A 25,522-nucleotide genomic window follows, 5' to 3' on the forward strand; every position below is an offset into this window, starting at 1 on the left:
AGGCCCAGTATGGATTGCACGTGATTGCACAAAGGTTAGAAAGGGTACCGTATCCCTGGATAACATGTATGGATAGCGTACACATTCAAAATATATGTCTCAGGAGGCAGGCTCAGACGGTGTCAGGCACAGTATGGATTGCACGTGATTGCACAAAGGTTAGAAAGGGTACCGTATCCCCGGATAACATGTATGGATAGCGTACACATTCAAAATATATGTCTCAGGAGTCAGGCTCAGACGGTGTTAGGCCCAGTATGGATTGCACGTGATTGCACAAAGGTTAGAAAGGGTACCGTATCCCTGGATAACATGTATGGATAGCGTACACATTCAAAATATATGTCTCAGGAGGCAGGCTCAGACGGTGTCAGGCACAGTATGGATTGCACGTGATTGCACAAAGGTTAGAAAGGGTACCGTATCCCCGGATAACATGTATGGATAGCGTACACATTCAAAATATATGTCTCAGGAGGCAGGCTCAGACGGTGTTAGGCCCAGTATGGATTGCACGTGATTGCACAAAGGTTAGAAAGGGTACCGTATCCCTGGATAACATGTATGGATAGCGTACACATTCAAAATATATGTCTCAGGAGGCAGGCTCAGACGGTGTCAGGCACAGTATGGATTTGACGGCCCAGATTACACAGCGGAGGAGCAGGGAGAGGTAAACATTGCAAATGCTGGGGCCCTGCCCAAGCAAGGGGGGCCCACTCGTGGGCGTCGGTACTGGCACTGGGCCCCTCATAGTACAGCGGTGTGTCTGACGGCGGGTGTGCACCACCACCGTCAGAGACACTTGATTGCACTATGAGGGACCCTGTGCCAGTGCCCGCGCCCAAGAGTCGGCCTACCCACCTGTCCAGGGCAACGGCACTCGTACGGTGTCGTGCGTTAGGTGGTGACCCCGGCCATGGGGGGGGAGGCAGCACAGTTAGGGAGTTTTAGAAAGTGGCATATGTTGATGTTGGACATTCAGCTGATGCAAAAGGCGAAATAGGTGAAGTACCAGGAAGAAGTGGCCAAAGCAAGCCATTTTTCTGTCACCCTATGTGTCATCAGGGGAAGGTGGGACAAAATCCTTGGAAACCCATGCGTGGTTCATTTTAATGAAGGTTAGATCATCCACATTTTGGGTTGACAGACGGGTCCTTTTTTCTGTCAGGATTGATCCAGCTGCACTGAAGACTCTTTCCGATAGCACACTTGCAGCTGGGCAAGCGAGCTCCTGTAAGGCATATTGGGCCAATTCAGGCCAGGTGTCCAGTTTAGCGGCCCAATAGTCAAAGGGGAATGACCTGTGTGGGAGAACATCGATATGGGAGGAAAAGTAGTTTGTAACCATAGTTGACAACTGCTGTCTCCTGTCACTTTCCATCGATGCAGTATTACCAGTTGTGTGAGCGGTATTTGAAAAATCAGTCCACAACATTGTCATGAAACCCCTGTCTCCAACGCCACTTCTGCTGTGTGCACCACGAACACCTCTGCCAAGCTGCCCCCGGCCCGTACGGCTCGTGTGAGAACCATCACCGCTGCTGTGTGCTGGGAATGCCTCAAGCAACCGATTTACTAGAGTTGTTTGTTTATTAGCCAATATTAGGTCAAGGTTCTCCTGTGGCATGATGTTTTGTAATTTGCCTTTATAGCGTGGATCCAGGATGCTGGCCAACCAGTAGTCGTCATCGTTCATCATTTTGGCAATGCGGGGGTCCCTTTTTAGGATCCGCAAGGCATAATCTGACATGTGGGCCAATGTTCCCGGTGTCAATGATGCACTGCGAGTGCTGGGTGGAGGAGCATTTTCTGGCAAATCCACATCCCTCCAGTCACGCACAAACCCTGTACCAGACCTTGCCACGCCAACATTTTCACTTGCCCCACGAGATGCATCCTCCTCCCCTAAGTAATCATCCCCATCATCCTCCTCCTCCTCCTCTTCTTCCTCCACCTCGTCCAGGAGAGGTCCCTGAGCAGACAATGGCTGAATGTCATCAAGGATTCCCTCCTCCTCTTCCTCCTCATCAACATTGGCTGCAGACGCCTGCTCCTTAAGGTGGTTCAAAGTTTGCATGAGCAGACGCATAAGTGGGATGCTCATGCTTAGGATGGCGTCGTCTGCGCTTACCAGCCGTGTGCATTCCTCAAAACACTGAAGGACTTTACAAAGCTCTTTCAGCTTCGACCACTGCACGCCTGTCAACTCCATGTCTGCTCTCAAAGTGCCTGGCCGTGTATCCTCCCACAAATGCATTATGGCCTGCCTCTGCTCGCACAGCCGCTCCACCATGTGCAGGGTGGAGTTCCACCTTGTTGCAATGTCGATAATGAGGCGGTGGTTGGGAAGGTGGAGCAATCGCTGCAGCTTCTGCATACGAACGGAGTGTACAGGCGACCGGCGGATGTGCGCGCACAGTCTTCGCACCTTCTGGAGCAGGGCTGTTAACTCCGGATAATTTTTGAGGAAGCACTGCACCACCAGGTTCAAGGTGTGAGCCAAGCAAGGTATGTGGCTGAGTTTTGAAAGGGCTATGGCTGCCACAAAATTACGGCCGTTATCACTAACTACCTTGCCTGCCTCAAGATGTACACTGCCCAGCCATGACTCAGTTTGTCGCTTCAAGTACTCGGCCAGCACCTCGGCAGTGTGTCTGTCGCCCAAACACATCATCTGCAACACAGCCTGCTGACGCTTTCCACTAGCTGCTCGATAGGGGGACACCTCGTGTGCAACAGTGGCAGCTGCAGATGGAGTGCTCGTACGACTGCGCTCTGTGGACGAGCTTTCGCTTCTGGAGGAGGAGGAGGAGGAGGAAGAGGAGGGTCGAACGCCTACAGCCAACTGTTTCCTATACCGTGGGCTAGGCAGCACTGTCCCACCACCGCTGTCCCCTGTGGACCCTGCATCCACCACATTAACCCAGTGCGCAGTGATGGACACGTAACGGCCCTGGCCATTCTGACTGGACCATGCATCAGTTGTGAGGTGCACCTTTCCGCTCACTGACTGCTTGAGTGCATGGACAATGCGGTCTTTCACATGATGGTGGAGGGCTGGGATGGCTTTGCGAGAGAAGAAGTGGCGACTGGGTAGGTCATAGCGTGGTACTGCATAGGCCATGAGTTCGCGGAAAGCTGTGCTTTCCACCAACCGAAAGGGCATCATCTCAAACGAGATTAGTTTGGCAATGTGGGCGTTCAAACCCAGTGTACGCGGATGAGAGACTGAGTACTTTCTTGACCTACTCATAGTGTCTGGGAGGGTGAGCTGGACTTGAGAGCTGCATATGGTGGAAGTAGCGGTGGACAGGGCGGACTGAGAGAGGGTTGATGATGGTGATGGAGTTGGTGTTCTTTCTGATGGCCTAGAATCAGTCTTTCGTTGATATAACAGTGGGATTCCCTGACTGCTGTGGTCTTGCAATGACACCTCAACATTTGCTGCTGTGCTAACCGGTGGGCATACAGTGGGGGAAACAATGTAGCGTTGCTGACTACCTTCGTTGTGATCAGTTGCACATGTGGCACTTGAGGTTTGGTGTTGTGTCCACGCTTGCAAGTGCATGCTGGTTAAATGTCTAAGCATGCAACTGGTATTCAAATTTTTCAGATTTTTCCCTCGGCTAAAGGTCTTTGCGCACTTCTTACAGATAACCTTGGCCTGATCATGAGGATTTTGTTCAAAAAAGTGCCACACTGCACTCTTCCTACTTTGGCAGACATTTTGCGGCCTAGCACGCTGTGATCTTTTGACCCTCTGGACAAGCTGTCCAGCAACTCTTTTGATGTTTGGAACCTGTCTTTGGAGTGCTCCGGGCCTGCCAGATAACAACTGTTGCGATGTCGATGTCTGCTGTGGATGCTCCTCATCTGAGCTATTGGAAGCAGCACCCTCTTCCCCCAATGGATGCCAATCTGGGTCAACAACTGGGTCATCCATCACCTCCTCTTCTATGTCATGTGCACCTTTCTCTGTGTCACCGTGTATGGTGGTATAGTGTGCGGGAAGGGGCACCTGAGTCTCATCAGGGTCAAAATCTGGCTCTGTACACTGCGAGGACAATGTAGTGCTCTGAGTGAATGTACCAGCAGAATCATCCATCAGCGGCTGTGCATCAGTGCACTCCATGTCAGATTCATCTTGGCCTGGGTAATTCACCGTTTCACTTGATAATCCAGGCATGGTATGTGAAAACAGCTCCATGGAGTAATCAGTAGTATGGCCTGCGTCATCCTTCAATCTTGGTTGGGGTGAAGGACACAAGGAAAGGTGTGGTTCATGAACATGAGCCTCCAATGACGACTCAGTGCTTTTACTTTTTACAACTGAAGAAGAAGAGGCGATAGAGCTGGAGGCTGAGTCAGCAATGTAAGACAAAACTTTTTCCTTATGCTCTGCCTTTAAAAGCGGTTTGCCAACTCCTAGAAAACTAAGCGTTCGAGGCCTTATGTAGCCAGACGATGACGCAGGGTCAGCACCTCCTGCATTCGGTCCTATTTTGCTCTTGCCACTACCATCAGATCCACCACCAACACCATCATTACCAGCTGCCAACCCCCGCCCAATTCCACGGCCTCTTCCACCAGCCTTCCTCATTTTTGGTAGAAATGTAGACAAAATCCAGCAAACTATATAGTAATGTAAAACAAGGTACAAGGTGTCTATAGGACAGGGGAGATTTAGAATTTCTGCACACACTTGTGGACAGTGGACACTTTTGGATTGTGTGAGGCCCACTGATATCTGAGCGCTATGTGACAGGCTCGATGGCACAGCTGCCTGTGACCAAAGTGACGAGAGGATAATGGAGATTTTGAATCTCTGCGCGCACTTTTGGACACTGGACACTTGTGGATTGTGTGAGGCCCACTGATATCTGAGCACTATGTGACACGCTCGATGGCACAGCTGCCTGTGACCAAAGCGACGAGAGGATAATGGAGATTTTGAATCTCTGCGCACACTTTTGGACACTGGACACTTGTGGATTGTGTGAGGCCCACTGATATCTGAGCGCTATGTGACACGCTCAATGGCACAGCTGCCTGTGACCAAAGTGACGAGAGGATAATGGAGATTTTGAATCTCTGAGCACACTTTTGGACACTGGACACTTGTGGATTGTGTGAGGCCCACTGATATCTGAGCGCTATGTGACAGGCTCGATGGCACAGCTGTGACCAAAGTGACGAGAGGATAATGGAGATTTTGAATCTCTGTGCACACTTTTGGACACTGGACACTTGTGGATTGTGTGAGGCCCACTGATATCTGAGCGCTATGTGACAGGCTCGATGGCACAGCTGCCTGTGACAAAAGTGACGAGAGGATAATGGAGATTTTGAATCTCTGCGCACACTTTTGGACACTGGACACTTGTGGATTGTGTGAGGCCCACTGATATCTGAGCGCTATGTGACAGGCTCGATGGCACAGCTGTGACCAAAGTGACAAGAGGATAATGGAGATTTTGAATCTCTGCGCACACTTTTGGACACTGGACACTTGTGGATTGTGTGAGGCCCACTGATATCTGAGCGCTATGTGACAGGCTCGATGGCACAGCTGCCTGTGACAAAAGTGACGAGAGGATAATGGAGATTTTGAATCTCTGCGCACACTTTTGGACACTGGACACTTGTGGATTGTGTGAGGCCCACTGATATCTGAGCGCTATGTGACACGCTCGATGGCACAGCTGCCTGTGACCAAAGTGACGAGAGGATAATGGAGATTTTGAATCTCTGCGCACACTTTTGGACACTGGACACTTGTGGATTGTGTGAGGCCCACTGATATCTGAGCGCTATGTGACAGGCTCGATGGCACAGCTACCTGTGACCAAAGTGACGAGAATTTAATGGAGATTTTGAATCTCTGCACACACTTTTGGACACTGGACACTTGTGGATTGTGTGAGGCCCACTGATATCTGAGCGCTATGTGACAGGCTCGATGGCACAGCTGCCTGTGACCAAAGTGACGAGAGGATAATGGAGATTTTGAATCTCTGCGCACACTTTTGGACACTGGACACTTGTGGATTGTGTGAGGCCCACTGATATCTGAGCGCTATGTGTCAGGCTCGATGGCACAGCTGTGACAAAAGTGACTAGAGGATAAGGGAGATTGGATTGCTTTTAAAAAAGCAGTTTGCGGAGCAGTGGGTAAACAGCAATGCCAGCGTGTCAGGAAGCCTTAAAAGGCAGCCCAACAACCAACACCACTGATACACCACAATATAGCCTCCCCTTGCTCTGCACACACAGTGACTTGTGTGTTGTGCAGGCCAAATCGCTAGCAGCAGAAGCAGTTTTTTTGTCTTCTTCCCTGCCTAACGCTCTCCCTACAGAATCAGCAGCAACCTCTCCCTATACTAAGATCGGCAGAAGTAAGTTGGCGGTCTGCGTGCACGCCCTTTTATACCCCCTGTGACGCCCACCAAAGCAAGCCAATCACTTGCATGCCCTTCTGAAAGATGGTGGTGACCCGTGCCTAGGTCATCATGTTGCCCACAGTGTCCGTGGATCCTGATTGGCTGAAAAAGAGCGCAAAACAAACTTTTGAAACGCGACTTTGGTGCGTAAGTCGCCGACCTCGTGGCCGACCTCATCCTAGGGTCGGGTTTCGTTTCATGAAACCCGACTTTGCCAAAAGTCGGCGACTTTTGAATTTTTTCGACCCGTTTCGCTCAACTCTACCCCTGAGTCAGTGTCCCTAACGCTCCTAACGTTCCCTATGCTGGTTCCACGCCGAGCGCCAATCAGGAAACTGTCACCCTAGCACACCCTACACCTATCTCTTGCTAGGGAACTGGGTGGCGCATGCACTGGCCCTACCGCTGTACTAATACACACTAAGGAAAAACACAAACAGGGAGACATCACTTAGCTTTACTCTATTGCACTTGTCCCTGGCAACAGAGTCAACCACCAGCATGCAGCTCTCCTCCTGAATCGCTGCCACCAAGCTCTGTCAGAGCTACAAGGAAATCCCATATGACTTCTTTCAAACCAGCCTAAGACAGTGCTGCAAGGAACGCTCTCCAGCTCCTTCCTCCACCAAGGATGGTTGAAATGAACACTATCACCAACACTGATTGCAACACCTGTGACTCTTTTATAGCAGAGCCAGCAATCACACCTGCATAATAAACATGTGCACTTAACTAAAGAAACTAGAGTGCAATGACGCTCACCACCACCGGGGGCAAACTTAGAACAAACGACACCACAGTGCAATAAACCTAATGGCCATCGGGGGCAAAAATCAACCCCAAGCACAGCTTAGGAAAAAAAAGGTTACCTGTGCTTTTTATATGTCCTGATCCAGCATGGATCATGACAGCTTGGTAGGTAAGGGCAACAAGACTATGCTTGAAATAATGGTTTTACGTGAAATGAGAGGTACACTGTATCATTAGGCTAGTGATTATGTAGCCATAAAGTACATATTCATCTTTAATTACAACTACAAATGGGCGGAAACCTGGATGTTCGGGTCTGACAGGTTCGGCCGAACATGTAACAAAAAGTTTGGGTTCAGATGCCAGAACTGAACCCAAACCCGCACCCTGACCCCATTAACTTGAATGGAGGGGCCGGAACATCCAACATTTGCCACATTGTCATGTGCATGACAGCGTGGCAAACACTGCTGCTGATCGGTGGTGAAATCCTCCCCACTGGACAGAGAGCCACTGTTCCCACACTGTCAAAAGACAGCGTGAGATCTCACCTGTGATCGGAGGTATAAAGCTTACCTCCGGTCACTGGTGTCAGCTGATGGGACTGCTGATCTCATCATCTGACACCTGTTGCTGCTAATTACAGTGGGAGCAGAAGCGGCAGATGGGAGTATTCATTAGCCCCTCCTGTGCTGTAAATAAATAATTTGAAAAACGGTGTGGGTTCCCCTGTATTTTTGCTAACCAGCCAGACAAAACTCACAACTGTGAGATGCAACCTTCAGCTGCCAGCTTTAGCAATGCTAGTTATCAAGAATAGAGGGGTCCTCACTCAGTTTTTTTGATTATTTATATAATTTTTTTTAAAAAAAAACTGCGTCTTCCCATTTTTACAACCAGCCTTGCTAAAGTAGGCAACTTGGGATGGTGTTCTCAGGCTAGTAAGGGGTCATGGATATTGCCCCCCAGCCTAAAAATAGCAGCTCGCAGTTGCCCAGAAAAGGAACATCTGTTAGATGCACCAATACTGGCACTTTGCCTGGCTCTTCCCCCTTGTCTTGTAAGGGTCATATTTGTGGGTTTGATGTCACCTTTTTATTGGAAGGTGACATCAAGCCCATGGCTTAGTAATGGAGAGGCATCTATAAGACACCTATCCACGACTAATCCTATAGTTGTATGGTAAATAAAGACACAACCAGAATAAAGTCTGTTAAATTAAAGAATAACAAAGACTCATTTAATAATCTTAATAAAACCATACTTACGACCTCACCTAATTCCACTGAAGCCTTTAATCTCCTGTAATAAAACTAAAATAAAAAATATACCATACCTGTCCATTGTTATATCCCATGATATAATCCATGTCTGGGGGATAAACAGTTTTCAACCTGAACGATGCCAAGATTCGACCGTCCAGGCTGAGAATCACTGATAAATGAGCTGCTGTGAGTGCAGCCTCAGAGACCAGTGGTGATGTCATTAAGATTACGTTCAGTCACTGAGGCTCTGTTCCCAGCTGGGTTGAACTATGGTGACCTTGGTGATATCCCCTCTAGCAGTTGTCTGCTTTAGCAAGGCTGGTTGTCAAAAATGAGGGGGACCCAACGCTACTTTTTTATATATTTATCTAAATAATTAAAAAAAAAACCAGCAAGGGGACCACTCTATTCTTGATAACTAGTCTTGCTGAATCTGACAGCTGATGGTTGCAGCCCCCACCTGTTAGTTTTGTCTGGCTGGTTAGCAAAAGTACAGGGGAACCAATGCTGTTTTTTTAATTATGTATTTACAGCGCAGGAGTGGCTGATGAATACTCTCATTCTCTTATACTGCTCTCACTGTAATTAGCAGCATGTGTCGGATGATGGGATCAGTAGTCCCATCAGCCAACACCAGTGACCAGGGGTAAAGTTTATACCTCTGATCATGGCTGAGCATTCACGCTGTCTTTTGACAGTGTGGGAACCGCGGTTCTCTGACCAGCGGGGATGATTTCACCGCCGATCAAAAGCATTGTTTTCCACGTTGCCTTCCACATGAGAGTGCAACAAACACTGTTGAGGCAGCTGAACCTGAACAGTAATACGGACTTCCTGGTGAAATCCGTGTTCGATGTCCGTGCCCGAACAGTAGGTGCTCGGTTCGGACGCCGAACTTTACTGTTCAGGTTCTCCCATCTCTAATTACAACTTATTTTAAAGTTCAATCTATTCAGCGGCCCAATTTACATTGTTAAGTAGCTAAATATATTCTCAGAAAATAAAAAGAGAACTATAAAGAGAAAAATGTCATTATAAATAAATATCTTAAATTAAAAAAATAATTTCTCTAGGAAGGTAATCAATTTAGTGCATTACAAATAGGTCAGAAGCCTTTAATCATGAGCAGTAGGAATCTCCACTACTGTGATAATCCAAGACAAGCTATCTTTTCAGCTGTTCATTATTCAGACACCATGAACAAAAGTGTGATAATCCTCTTTTGATCTGAGCACCTTGGTATGTTCCCTATTTAATCAGAAAAACAGTAGACAACAGTGTGAGCAGTTTCTTCTTACTTCAGGAATTCTGTAATCTCCAGTACTAGCTCAGCTAGACAGGGTGGACAGCAGTATGAGCAGCCTCTGCTTGTCTCAGCACTCTTAGTATCTCCAGTATCAGATTAGATAAACAAGGTGGAAAGCAATGTGAGCAGCTTCTTCTTACCTCAATGCTCATGGTCTCTCCAGTATTAGATGCATTTCATCATGAGCAGTAAGAAGGTCTGCTATTGTGATAATCTATTTCAAGCTTTCAGGGCACAGCAGCTGCTCATTTTTCAGATAATTCTCTTTTGACCTGAACACCCCATTATGTCCAGTATTCAATCAGAAAGATAGTGGACAACAGTGTGAGCAGTTTCTTCTTACCTCAGCAATTCTGTAATTTCCAGTATTAGATCAAGTAGACAGGGTGGACAGAAGTTTGAATAGCCTCCTCTTACCTCAGCACTCCTGATTAGTGATGAGCGAGTATACTCGTTGCTCGGATTTTCCTGAGCATGCTCGGGTGTCCTCCGATAATTTTGGCGTGCTCGGAGATTTAGTTTGTGTCGAAGCAGCTACTTGATTTGCAGCTGCTAGAGAGCCTGAATACACAGGCATTCCTCATATGTATTCAGCCTGTCCAGCAGCCACAAATCCTGCAGCTACGTTAACACAAACTAAATCTCCGAGCACGCCAAAATACTCGGAGGACTCCCGAGCATGCTTGGGAAAACCCGAGCAACGAGTATACTTGCTCATCACTACTCCTGATATCTCCAGTATCTGATTAGATAAACAGGGTGAACAGCAGTGTGAGCAGCCTCTTCTTACCTTAGTGCTCCTGGTCTCTCCAGTAGTATATGCATTTAATCATGAGCAGTAAGAAGGTCTCCTATTGTTATTATCTATTGAAAGTTATTTTCAGGTACAGCAGCTTCTCATTATTCTGACAGAATGGACAACAATGTTAGAATCCTCTTTTGAACTGAACATCCCAGGATCCCCAGTATTTGATCAGAAGGACAGTAGTTTAAGCAGTCTCTTCTTCCTTCAGCCAGCCTGGAATCTCCAATATTACAATACATATACAGGGTGGACAGAAGTTTGAGTATCTCTTCTTACCTCTGCACTTCTGGTTTCACCAGTATTAGATTAGAAAGACAGGGTTGACAGTGGTTTAAGCAGTCTCTTCTGAATTTCTTACCTTAGCACTCCTGATATATCCAGTATTCGTTAAGATATACAGGGTGGACAGTAGTGTAAGCATCGTCTTCTTACATACACCCTCTAGTAACTACTACATTAGATCAGATTGACAGTGTGGACAGTAGTGTGAGTAGCCTCATCTTACCTCCGTGCTCCTGGTATTTCCAGTGTTAGATCAGAAAGACAGGACAGACAGAAGTTTGAGCAGCCTCCTCTTACCTCAGAACCCCTGATAGACTTTGGTTCTTTAACATTCTAGTACAGGTTTCTTTCAATGTAACAAAACAATGAACATTTTAATGTACTACAATTATTACTTTCATAGGAAAAGAGTGTGATTTGATAAATAAATAGATTTAGGAATGTATTTATAATTACATTTTTCCTCTTTAAATTGAACTTTATATTCCCAAATAAACCTTTAAAAGAATAAAGTTTTGGTTGCATGAAATCAATATTAACAGGGATTAACTGTATAATATTATATTATTGAGAATAATGGATAAGTCCCATGCAGTATTTTCATAAACTCCCTCTAGTGGTATTTGTAGTGAGCAAGAATTTTATTACTTATGGCAATTAATTTGCAAAAACAAATGTGTAATTTGTCTGACAAGGGTGTTTGCACATAAATTGTCCACCTTTATCTTTATGTGAATTTGGTTAACCCCTTCCTGACATTAGACATACTATCCCATCCATGGTACCCGGGCCCCTATGACTGGGGACGGGATAGTACGTCTAAGCGATCAGAGGTACCCCCCGTGGGGAGCGCCGCTGATCGCGGCCGGATGTCAGCTGATTATCACAGTTGACATCTGGTACTATGTGTCAGGGGCGGTCACGGACTGCCCCCGGCATGTTAATCCCTGGCACACTGCGATCAAACACAATCACAGTGTACTGGGGGTTTAGGGAAGCATCGGAAGGGAGGGGGCTCCCTCCATGCTTCCCTGCGACCCTCACAGCAACGCGATGTGCAGCGCTGCGGGAGCCTCCTTCCCTGCAGGTCTCCGGATCTAATATGGTGACGGGGACCTTCGGGGGCCTGCAGAGAGGCGGCTTCCTCACTGCCTGCAAAGTGCAGGCAAGAGGAAGTCTGCTTCAATGCTTGTGACAGATCGCTGATCTGTCACAGCGATCTATGATGTGACAGATCAGCGATCTGTCACATGACAGTGATGTCCCACCTGGGGCAGTATAATAAAGTTAAAAAAAGTGTAAAAATAATTTATAAAAAATCGCCAAATAAGTTAAAAAAAAATATTCTCTAATAAATTCATTTTTTTTAAATAAAAAAAAAAATAAAAGTACACATATTTGGAATCGTCGTGTCCGTAATGACCCGCCCTATAAAAATGTCCCATTAGTTAACCCCTTTAGCAAACCCCTTAAAAAATACAAATAAAAAACAAAGCAAAAAATAATGCTTTATCATCATACCGCTGAACAAAAAGTGCAATAACGCGCAAACAAAAAGACGCATATAAATATCCATGGTACCACAGAAAACGTCATCTTGTCCTGGAAAAAATGAGCTGCCAGACAGTGTCATCAGCGAAAAAATAAAAAAGTTATAGCTCGCAGAGTAAAGCGATGTAAAAGTAATAATTATTTATATAAAATTGTTTTCATTGCATAAAAGCGCCAAAACATAAAAAATGACATAAATGAGGTATCGCTGTAACTGCACTGAGTTGAAGAATAAAACCGCCTTATCAATTTTACCGCACGCGGAACGGTGAAAACGCACCCCCCCCAAAAGAAATTCATGAAGCGCTGGTTTTTGTTCATTCTGCGTCCCAAAAATTGGATTAAAAAGTGACCAAAAAATGTCATGTGTCCAAAAATGGTACCAATAAAAACATCAACTCGTCCCACAAAAAATAAGACCTCACAGGACTCGGTGGGTCAAAATATGGAAAAATTATAGCTTTCAAAATGTAGTGATGCAGAAACTATTTTTACAAAAAAAAGCGTCTTTTAGCATGTGACAGCTGCCAAAAATAAAAACCCACCATAAATAGTAAATCAAACCCTCTGTTATCACCCCCTTAGTTAGGGAAAAATAATAAAATTAAAAAAAAATTATTTATTTCCATTTTCACATTAGGGTTAGGGGTAGGGCTAGGGTTAGGGTTAGGGCTGAGATTAGGGTTAGGGGAGTGTTGGGGTTAGGGTTGGAGTTAGAATTAGGGGGTTTCCACTGTTTGGGCACATCAGGTGCTCTCCAAACACAACATGGTGTCTGATCTCAATTCCAGCCAATTCTGCGTTGAAAAAGTCAAATGGTGCTCCTTCCCTTCCAAGCTCTGCCATGCACCCAAACAGTGTTTTACCCCCACATATGGGGTATCAGCCTACTCTGGACAAATTGCAAAACAACATTTGGGGTCCAATTTCTCCTGTTGCCCTTGGAAAAATAAAAAAATTGGGGGCAAAAATATCATTTTGTGGAAAAAAAAATGATTTTTTTATTTTCACACCCGGGCGTTATAAACTTCTGTGAAGCACTTGGGGATTCAAAGTGCTCACCACACATCTAGATAATTTCCATGGGGGGTCTAGTTTCCAAAATGCGGTCACTTGTGGGGAGTTTCAACAGTTTAGGCACATCAGAGGCTCTCCAAACGCGACATGACACCCGCAGACCATTCCATCAAAGCTGCTTTCCAAAACGTCACTACATCCCTTCCGAGCCCCGACGTGTGCCCATGCAGTAGTTTTCTACCATATATGGGGTATCAGCATACTCAGGAAAAATTTGACAACAACTTTTGGGGTCCAATTTCTCCTGTTACCGTTAGGAAAATAAAAGATTTGGGGACTAAAAGCTTATGTTTAAGGAACAAATATGATTTCTTTATTTTCACGCCCGGGTGTTAAAAACTTCTGTGAAGCACTGGGGGGTTCAAAGTGCTCACCACACATCTAGATAAGTTCCTTAGAGGGTCTAGTTTCCAAAATGGGGTCATTGTGGGGAGTTTCCACTGTTTAGGTACATTAGGAGCTCTCCAAATGCAACATGACACTCGCAGACCATGCAATCAAAGTCTGCATTCCAAAACGTCACTACTTCCCTTCCGAGCCCGGACGTGTGCCCATACAGTAGTTTTCTCCCACATATTGGGTATCAGCATACTCAGGACAAATTGTACAACAACTTCTGGGGTCCAATTTCTCCTGTTACCCTTGGGAAAATAAAAAATTGGGGACTAAAATATCATGTTTGTGGAAAAAATGTGATTTTTTTATTTTCACGCCCAAGCATTATAAACTTCTGTGAAGCACTGGGGGGTTCAAAGTGCTCACCACACATCTAGATAAGTTCCTTAGGGGGTCTAGTTTCAAAATGGGGTCACTTGTGGGAGGTTTCCACTGTTTAGGCACATCAGGGGCTTTCCAAACGCGGCATGGCGTCCAATCCCAATTCCAGCCAAAAAAGTCAAATGGCGCTGCTTCCCTTCCGAGCTCTGCCATGCACCCAAATAGTGGTTTACCCCCACATGTGGGGTATCATCGTACTCAGGACAAATTGCACAATAACTTTTAGGGTCCTGTTACCCTTGGGAAAATAAAAATTTGGGGTGAAAAGATCATTTTTTTAAAAAAAAATTTGATTTTTTAATTTTATGACTGTACGTTATAAACTTCTGTGAAGCCCTGGGAGGTTCAAAGTTCTCACCACACATCTAGATAAGTTCCTTGGGGGTCTAGTTTCCAAAATGGTGTCATTTGTGGGGGGTTTCCACTGTTTTGGCACATTAGAGGCTTTCCAAACGCGACATGGTGTCCTATCTCAATTCCAGCCAAAAAAGTCAAATGGCGCTGCTTCCCTTCCGAGCTCTGCCATGCGCCCAAATAGTTGTTTATACCCACATATGGGTCAGCATACTCAGGACAAATTGCACAATAACTTTTAGGGTCCTGTTACCCTTGGGAGTTTAAAAATTAGGGGTGAAAAGATCCTTTTATGGAAAAAATATGATTTTTTTAATTGTACGGCTGTACGTTATAAACTTCTGTGAAGCCCTTGTGGCTTCAAAGTTCTCACCACATATCAAGACAAGTTCCTTGGGGGGTCTAGTTTTCAAAATTGGGCCACTTGTGGGGGGTTTCCACTGTTTAGGCACATCAGGGTCTCTCCAAACGTGACATGGCGTCCGATCTGAATTCCAGCCAATTTTGCAGTAAAAAAGTCAAACGGTGCTCCTTCCCTTTTGAGCTTTGCCATGTGCTGAATCAGTGGTTCCCCCCACATATCAGGTATCAGCGTACTCAGAACAAATTGCACAATAACGTTTGCAGTCCAATTTCTCCTGTTACCCTTGGGAAAAATAAAAAAATTGGGGACTAAATGATCATGTGTGTGGAAAAAATATGATTTTTTTATTTTCACGCCCGAGCATTATAAACTTCTGTGAAGCACTGGGGGGTTCAAAGTGCTCACCACACATCTAGATAAGTTCCTTAGGGGGTCTAGTTTCCAAAACGGGGTCACTTGTGGGAGGTTTCCACTGTTTAGGCACATCAAGGGCTTTCCAAACGCGGCATGGCGTCCAATCCCAATTCCAGCCAAAAAAGTCAAATGGAGCTGCTTCCCTTCCGAGCTCTGCCATGCGCCCAAATAGTGGTTTGCCCCCACATGTGGGGTATCAGCATACTCAGGACAAATTGCACAATAACTTTTAGGGTCCTGTTACCCTTGGGAAAATAAAAATTGGGGGTGAAAAGATCATTTTTTTGGAAAAAATGTAATTTTTTAATTTTACGACTGTACGTTATAAACTTCTGTGAAGCCCTGGGAGGTTCAAAGTTCTCACTACACATCTAGATAAGTTCCTTGGGGGGCCTAGTTTCCAAAATGGTGTCATTTGTGGGGAGTTTCCACTGTTTTGGCACATTAGAGGCTTTCCAAAAGCGACATGGTGTCCGATCTCAATTCCAGTCAAAATAGTCAAATGGCGCTTCTTCCCTTCTGAGCTCTGCCATGCGCCCAAATAGTCGTTTATACCCACATATGGGGTATCAGCATACTCAGGACAAATTGCACAATAACTTTTAGGGTCCTGTTACCCTTGGGAATTTAAAAATTGGGGTGAAAAGATCCTTTTTTTGGAAAAAATATGATTTTTTAATTGTACGGCTGTACGTTATAAACTTCTGTGAAGCCCTTGTGGGTTCAAATTTCTCACCACATATCAAGATAAGTTCCTTGGGGGGTCTAGTTTTCAAAATGGGGTCACTTGTGGGGGGTTTCCACTGTTTAGGTACATCAGGGTCTCTCCAAATGTGACATAGCATCCGATCTGAATTCCAGCCAATTTTGCATTGAAAAAGTCAAATGGCGCTCCTTCCCTTCTGAGCTCTGCCATGCGCCGAATCAGTGGTTCCCCCCACATATCAGGTATCAGCATACTCAGGACAAATTGCGCAATAACTTTTGCAGTCCAATTTCTCCTGTTGCCCTTGGTAAAACAAGAAAATTGGACCTGAAGTAATTTTTTTGTGAAAAAAGTTAAATGTTCATTTTTTTTAAACATTCAAAAAATTCCTGTGAAGCACCTGAAGGGTTAATAAACTTCTTGAATGTGGTTTTGAGCACTTTGAGGGGTGCCATTTTTAGAATCATGTCACTTTTGGGTATTTTCTATCATATAGACCCCTTAAAGTCAATTCAAATGTGAAGTGGTCCGTAAAAATAAAATGGTGTTGCAAAAATGAGAAATCGCTGGTTATCTTTTAACCCTTATAACTTCCTAACAAAAAAAATTTTGGTTCAAAAATTGTGCTGATGTAAAGTAAACATATGTGAAATGTTAGTTATCAAGATTTTTGCGTGCCATATCTCTGTGATTTATGGGCATAAAAATTCAAAGTTGGAAAATTGCAAAATTTTCAAAATTTCCACCAAATTTCTGTTTTTTTCACAAATAAACCCAAGTTATTTGAATGAAATTTTACCAATAACATGAAGTACAATATGTCATGAGAAAACAGTGTCAGAATCAGTGAGATTCATGGAAGCGTTTCAGAGTTATTACTTCATAAAAGGACAGTGGTCAGAATTGTTAAAACTGGCTCGGTCATTAACATGCAAACCACCCTTGGGGGTAAAGGGGTTAAATACTCTAAATTCTCAATATACAAATTTGACACAACATTGTGAAATGCTATCAAAACCATCACAATTGCACATAATTGCATAAGCATAAACATTTTCTGACAGAGTATTGCAAATTATTTTTCTGAAGCTATTCATTAGAGATGTCTGATAAAAAAAACAGGCATTTTGTACAGAGTTCTGGATCAAAACTATCCATATGAATGTAAAGTCATATGCACACATTCAGTGTTTGGTGAGCTTGGTATGTAAGCCAAAATCAAGAGTGGGTGAAATATGCAGAAGTGGTGGTCATGTGACAGGAATGCCGTTGGGTGGGATTAATGACCCATTTCCTATCTGCGCTTCCTGCCTGTGGACATTTGTTTTTTTACTTGAAAAACAAGATGGTGCAGCATTGAAACATGTGAATAAAAAGCCTTTTCCTCATCATCATTTCTGAAGATTTACAGTACTCCAGCAGCACAGCCCACCTACATGTTCATCCAACTGGATGCAATATCTCCTGGAGGATTTATCCACCAGTCACAGGGCAGCTGCAGCTATTTTTCTTCATGCTTACAAAGGAGTTGTGCCTGTCACAACTCCATAAGATGAACATAACCAGCACTCTCCTACTCTCCCACAAAAGGGTATCACCATATTATATGCTCTTTTTCCAACTTCTAGATTTACACTTCCTGTCTGTCCTTGTTTCTTGCTACTGTCAGTGATTGACAATGGCATTTTACTTTTTAACGGTAGCGGATGGATTTTGGATCCACCTGCGGATGTTAAATGTAATTGATGGCTGATTAAATCAACGATCAATGGTAGGGAAAGATGCGGCCTCAGCACCGAAGGCAGGGACACTGCTGATGATGTAAAATAAATATACATCATCGGTCTTGAAGGATTTAAAATGCATTTGTAAGCATTCGCCATAATTTTGCTAATACACTTAGGTAACCATTTGGAGATATTCTGACTGTCCTTTATGATTCATCAAGCTCAGTTCCCTAATATGATGGATACTTGTTGTAGTAATATTGAAGTGTTGCCAATGGTAATTCAGTAATAACACAATCATATTTACGGTAGAATATATAGCAAGATTCAAATAAAAGAGAATAAATAATGGAGCAGCGATGTATAGTTATTATGTTCTTATAAGCTCCAGAACTTACCTGAACTTGTAGAAAAACAGTTCCTGGCAACATGTTCTCCGCTACAGACACCGCATATGGGGCATTTGTAAAGACAGGGCTATTGTCATCAATATCAATAACGTATATAGCCAGTGTTATTGTAGAGCGGCGAGGGTCAGTGGGGGCTCCATCTGTTGCAACTACAATGAGTTCATAATAATCTCTTGTTTCCCTGTCCAGCTTTACAGATGTAAAAATACTGCCATTGGATGTGATCCGGAAAACATTATTGAGGTTTGCCAGGCTGTAACGAACTTGACCATTGACTCCTTCATCAGGATCTGTTGCCTACATGGACAAAGATAAAATAAGGTTAATAATGAAATTCACTGTAACACTGCTGTAGAATACTCAATGCGGTATTACTGCAATTTTCTATCATACGTAATGGGTAATGTACAATATGCTTGCTGAGGGAATGAAACTTGTAGTGGAAACAAACTAATAGACTCATTTCTTTTGTAAAATGTATATGTCTTATGTCTGTATAGGTCGACCTCACTGATGAATTTGCAGTTAAATCATTCAGCGGACAGCAATGTGCAATTAAATCAAGAGTCTATTAAAGCCAAACATGTAAATGAGAAAAATGAAAAAAAAGTGATTTTTAGCCAAAAATAAATGCTTCATGGTAACAATAAAAATGCTGTCAAATGTCCAGCAATACATGGTGCCCCATCCATATCTGACTCTGGCTGCATGATTTTAGCTAAGTATGTTTGACTATGAAGCACAGTGGTGCTTCAATGAAAAATATAGTTTAAAAGCAGCAGGGGATCAAGCCATGTGGAAGACTAGGTGGGTTCCCTACAGCTTCTCCCAGCCCCCTGCCTTGGAATGGAAGGTCTCAGGTAGAGGGAGAATAAAGAAGCCACTTGGGACCCACCTGCCCAACTAGTCTCTCATGCAGCTTAGTCCTTGGCAGCTTTTAAACTATGTTCTTCTCTAAAATACTGAATAAAGATAGAGTCAAACTTACATGGTGTCATGCTCACGCCCTGACTGGTGGGTGTGAGCCAGGGGGTGGTGGCCCCACTGTGCCACAAACCCAACTACCCTGAAAGGGGCGTCACTAGTACAGCTGCCTTGGTTTTCACTGGAGCCTCTGATGGTGAGGTCAGGCTTGTGTGGCAGGCAGCTGCCAGGTGCCACTCCAGGGTGGTGTCTGGCTGTGGCTGCTGATCCCAATTGGGGAGACAGTGGCACAGCTGAGACACTGGCAGGCAGGTAAGGCAGAGACACAAGCAGGCAGGTAAGGCTGAGACACTGGCAGGTAGGCACGGCTGAGACAGAGGGCAGGTAGGCAATGCTGAGACACAGGCAGGGGGGCACGGCTGAGATACAGGGCAGGTGGGAATGGCTGAGACACAGGGCAGGTAGGCATGGCTGAGACACAGGGCAGGTAGGTATGGCTGAGACATGGAGCAGGTAGGTATGGCTGAGACATGGAGCAGGTAGGCATAGCTGAGGCATGGAGCAGGCAGGCACCGGGCAGGCAGGTGTAGTGTATGAAGGAACAGGTAGAGACCTGTTCACACAGCAGGTGCTAGCACTGGTACAGACAGGAAAGAGTGGAGTATGACAGAACAGGTTTGGGGGCCTGTTCACACAGGAGGAGCAGGTACGGGTACTCACAGGAAAGAGTGGAGTATGACGGAACAGGTTTGGGCCTGTTCACACAGGAGGAGCAGGTACTGGTACTGACAGGAAAGAGTGGAGTATGATAAAACAGGTTTGGGCCTGTTCACACAGGAGGAAAACCGCAAGGCTGCATAGAAGACTAGCAGAGCAGCAAGAGTTTCTTCAGCAGCAGAAACAGAACTAAGCAGAACCACAAGAGTACGGAGCAAAGGCAGGGCCTAAAGAGTACAGAACAGGCAGAATCGCAAGAGAGAAGAGCATTAGCAGAGCCTCAAGACAGCGGGCAAGAGTAGCAGAGCAGCAAGAGGTTCTGCAGAAGCAGAAGCAGAACCAGAACCAAGCAGAACTGCAGGAGTATTGAGCAAAGGCAGAGCCTAAAGAGTACAGAGCAGGCAGAGTTGCAAGAGGGTGGAGCACAAGCAGACAGGGAGAACCCAAAGAAAGACACAGCAGGGAAAGAAGCCAAAGACAAGGAGACAGACAGACAAAGGTAGGACAGATTTCAGACGGCAACAGTATGAGACAGGGCCAAGGACACAGGGACCAGAGTATACACAGGTACAAAGCAAGGCAAGAGCAAAGACACATAAACCAGGATATTCTGCTTCCTGGAGGGCAGACAGAGAAGTACCAAGCAAAGCTAGGAGTAAAGCCTCCAGAGAAGGAGGAACACAGAGCAAGACCTGGCTGCTCAGTAGCAAGACACTAACTGAGTTAATACATTGCACAGGCAAGGTTCCACTGGGTGGAGCTGCCCTAAATACTAGAGGGCTCTTGGTAATTGGTCAGGGACACATTAGACAGGTGCATCCTGACTCCATAAGAACCAGAGAGTTCTGGTGCCGCCCCCCTATGCACACAGCCAGGAAACATGCACAGAGCAGATAGGAGACAAGCAGCACAGAACATGGAGCTGGCAGCAGACAGAAATCACAGCAAGGCCTGGAGCAGTGAGTAAGTTGGTGTGTGGGGGATGGGAGGCCATGCAGTGATGCCAGCAGGGTTGTTACACATGGCTGAAATCATGCAGCTGCTATCAGATATGAGCTGTCCATGGATCAGGAACTACATAAAAGCTGTTAGATTCACTTTAAAAGAAACCTATGAAATGAAGATAATCAGATTATTGCCTTTTAAATAAAGCTCATAAATTTGGTACAAGTGCAAATATATGGGATCTGTGTAGATATTCTCAGATAGTGGATGGCTGCCAAGTGTATATCCTTTTCTAAGACACTATAATTGCATGGCTCAGTTGCCGCCATGCCTACAAACTTTACCACTTACATAATGGACAGTAGATGCGATACTGCAAGCAGATTTGCTTTTCAGGAAGTAGCTACAGTATATCAAGTAAGGCAAAGTTTTAGAACCCCATGCACAATAGACTATAGTTGGCCAAATCCACCAATATCATTGCAATAGGCAGACAGGTTAAACTCCCTGATGAAGGCACTGTCAAAACGCGCATTGGGGTGGGCGCATCCCAGAGGAGTTCCTTTTGCCATTTAAGTATGTATTCAGTCCATTTTCTTTACATTCATCTTGAGTATATGCTGACTGGCTGTAGTTAAATGCAAGAATACCCTTTCCCTTTACATTTAATTGTTATTCAGTCTGTTACACTTTATTATATGTAGATTAAACCATATATATATATATATATATATGTATTGTACCTAGCAGCTGGTCTTCTTTATATGTTTGTATATACATTTTTATATTTATACATTGTGATATGCACCCTCTTCTTGCTTTTTCTAAATCCACTGCACCATTTTATTTGATTAATAATAAATTCAGCCTTTTAAGACTCGCTATATTGACTTAATCATTGCTGTTTTCAATGTTCCCTTAATTTATCATGTTACCAATTAGTCTGTTGTCATCAATGTCCAAGGTAAATGTCCCCACACATCCATTATTATTTCATTAGATTTTCCTTGTTTCCTTGTACCTTCCCCTGGCAGGTTAAAGTGCATGGGGCCTCTTGTAACATATGATGTCAGGAGAGCGAAGGATTCAGTATATTGGATTTCCAATGCTTATTACCTTTATTCTCCGCAGAGATAAGATGCTGCCAAATGAGTCTAACAGTGTAACAGGAATAACATAGGAATGCTCAACTGGATCAAGTTGTCCTGTGTATGGAGAAGTTGGGGGAAATGCATTAGCTTTAAGCAGAGAGATCTTTTGGTTGAGAAAAATAAATATACTTTCCTTGTCTTCTGCGAGTCTCACGGATGGACTTTCTACTCTTTTTGTATATCCTTGGGGTCCAAAATGAGGCCTTTTTGCATGGATTTAAATTAGCCCTGCCAGTAAGATTATTATTATTATTTTTTTAAATCTGTGTATATGTGTATGTTGTGTAGTGTGCATGTGTTTATGTACTCATCTACCGCCACCGTATTTAGGATCAAACGTTGTTCTGCTCCTCGTCTCAGTGACGTCACCGCTCTACAGACTCTCTGGGTCACACCGTGCTTTGCGAAAAATGGAAGTGCCTTTTACAATTTAAGTCTATGGAGTATCAGAATGAGGCTTCATGAGTCTACATTATAAAAGAGACTTCTGGCTAAAGGGCCCATCACACTAAGCGAGACTGCTAGCGATATCGCTAAAGGGTCACCGATTTTGTGACGCAGCAGCAATATTGCTAGCGATATCGCTATGTGTGATACTTACCTCCGACGGCTCCCCCGCTGGATATCGCTGATCACGCGAGAACGTCTTGAGCCGTTTCTCATCGGCTGCTTCCTGCTGGGCTTCCTGCTGGTGCCGACGAGCAACGCGTGGACGCGGGCGGGAGGACGTCTTCATTGCCGCGTCTGACAGGTAAGTAATGACCGCCGATCGCTGCTATGTCGCTGGTGAGATCTGCCTGTTTGTCAGCTCACTAGCGGCCATTTAGCGATGCACCAGCGATCCTGATCAGGTCGTACCATTGTCAGGATCGCTGGGGCATCGCTAAATGTGACGGTACCTTTAGTCTTAGCACAAAGTGATCTGCATATGTTGAACGCATATGTTGAACGCTGACATGACTGAGAAGCAGAGTAGAACAGCGAAGGATGTCAGAGAAGGTGTCAATAGGTGAGTATATAATCACATACATACTATATTACATGCACTTACTGTATACACAGATTTATAAAAAAAAATATATTAATTGAAGAGCATTTTAACCATATCAGTTGGATAGCCCCCTTTAAACTTCAGTTAAAGGGTGAAAAGGTCCTGAGTTTTGCATCATGCTGTTTGATGTGATGCACAGAAGGATTTTTTCAGAAGTCAACTTGAGTTCAAAATCCATTACTGATTGCCCTGGATACTCTAATGATCCACCCACATGTGCATTCTACATTCAGTATTTAACAGTATCTCACACAGTAATTAAATTATAATGAGTTTTATAACTTATTACTGCATGCGTGTATCCCGCATTCCTGCTGTTAGGCAGCTTTTTGATCATTGCCTGCTGGTGTAATGTCACATCGGACACTGCAGGATCAGTGCCCATAAATAGCAATAGATGATAATCAGAGCAGCATAACAAGATGAACCGTGCAAAACAAACCTCACTCCATAATTGTTCAACAGAGTCGATAATTGACATGTTTGGCCAAGATTTAATATGCAGCACAAATATAATCTTGCTGAATGTCATGCATAGCTCAGCAGATTACTTACACTGCGCCCATACTTGAGATTTACTGGTAACTAACATAACAATATTTATTAGTAATAAAAGCTGCAAACCCGTGCTTCATTGTACAGTTCAATACTGGCCTCACACCAAATGACAATACTAAAATGTCCTTGTCACATTGGGAAGGTACAGTTATTATTTTTTCAGATGTTTTACTATTGTGTTTTGCTAGCCGTGCAGTTATTTGCTGCCATGTTTTCATCTGTGTTTATCACTGGCAAATCCTCAGATTGTATAAGAGCAGCAAAATAATTGGAAAACAGTTTAATTGCCTATAGTATAGGAACAGGTACATAAATAGCTGCTTGGTGAAAGGGAAAATTGCATTTTTTTTAATTAAAGTTGCTAATATTTTGTTTTGTGTTTTCTCTTGGAAAATATTGATATATAGCATTTAATGGAACATGTTTTGGTTTGGTTGCAAAAAGTTGAAATTTCTTTAAGTTTAACCCTTTTACCCCAAGGGTAGTTTGCATGTTAATGACAGGGCCAATTTTTACAATTCTGACCAGGGTGCCTTTATGAGGTAATAACTCTGGAATGCTTCCATGGATTCTGGTAATTCTGACATTGTTTTCTAGTGACATATTGTACTTCATGTTAGTGGTAAAATTTCTTCAATATAATTTTTTTTTAATTTACCAAAGGTAACAGGAAAAATTGAACTGCAAAAGTTTTTGTGCAATTTGTCCTGAGGACACTGATACCTGATATGTGAGGGGAACCACTGCTTCAGCGCATGGCAGAGCTCAGAAGGGAAAGAGCGCCTTTTGACTTTTTCAACGCAAAATTGGCTGGAATTCAGATCGGACGCCATGTCGCGTTTGGAGAGTCCCTGATGTACCTAAACAGTAGAAGCCCCCCACAAATGACACCATTTTGGAAACTAGACCCCACACGGAACTTATCTAGATGTGTGGTGAGCACTTTGAACCCCCAAGTGCTTCACAGAAGTTTATAACGTAGAGCCATAAAAATAAAAAAATCTTATTTTTTTCCACAAAAATGATCTTTTTGTCCCCATTTCTTTATTTTTCCAAGGGTAACAGGAGAAATTGGACCCCAAATGTTGTTGTGCAATTTGTCCTGAGTAGGCTGATACCCCATATGTGGGGGTAAACCATTGTTTGGGCGAATGGCAGAGCTTGGAAGGGAATGAACACCGTTTGACTTTTGCAATGCAGAATTGGCTGGAATTGAGATCAGACGCCATATAGCGTTTGGAGAGCCTCTGATGTGCCTGAACAGTGGAAACCCCCCAATACTAACTCCATCCCTAACTCCAACACACCCCTAAGCCTAATCCCAAGCCTAACCCTAGCCCTAACCTTAATGGAAAAATGGAAATAAATACATTTTTTTAATTGTATTGTTTTTTCCTATCTAGGTGGGTTATAAAGGGGGGTTTGATTTACTATTTATAGCAGGTTTTTATGTTTGGCAGCTGTGACACGCTAAAAGACGCTTTTTACCGCAAATATAGTTTTTGCATCACTACATTTTGAGAGCTAAAATTTTTCCATATTTTGACCCACAGATTCACGTGGGGTCTTATTTTTTGCGGAACGAGTTGAATTTTTAATTGGTTCCATTTTAGGGCACATGACATTTTTTGATCGCTTTTTATTCTGATTTTTGGGACGCAGAATGAACAAAAACCAGCAATTCATGAATTTCTTTTGCAGTGGTGCCTTTACACCATTCTGCGTGTGGTAAAATTGATAAATCAGTTTTATTCTTGGAGTCAGTATGAATACAGCGATACCTCATTTAATTTTTTTTATGTTTTGGTGCTTTTATACATTAAAACTATTTTATATAAAAAATTATTATTTTGCATCGCTTTATTCTGCGAGCTATAACTTTTTAAATGTTTCACTGATGACGCTGTATGGTGGTTCACTTTTTGTGGGACAAGATGATGTTTTC

General features: G+C 44.0%; 1 protein-coding gene across 2 annotated transcripts in view; it reads right to left on the bottom strand.

Annotated features, from left to right (window-relative positions):
- PCDH15 (protocadherin related 15) overlaps positions 1–25,522 on the bottom strand; it is a 2,659,104-nt gene that overhangs the window by 855,163 nt on the left and 1,778,419 nt on the right. For both annotated transcript variants that reach the window (XM_073548247.1, XM_073548246.1), the window contains exon 20: positions 18,220–18,528. In XM_073548247.1, coding sequence (XP_073404348.1) covers positions 18,220–18,528 — 309 coding nt within the window. The remainder of the gene's footprint in view (positions 1–18,219; positions 18,529–25,522) is intronic.

This window comes from Dendrobates tinctorius, unplaced genomic scaffold (genome assembly GCF_039654945.1).
Source record: "Dendrobates tinctorius isolate UK_male_01 unplaced genomic scaffold, ASM3965494v1 ptg000156l, whole genome shotgun sequence".
NCBI classification, from domain to species: domain Eukaryota; kingdom Metazoa; phylum Chordata; class Amphibia; order Anura; family Dendrobatidae; genus Dendrobates; species Dendrobates tinctorius.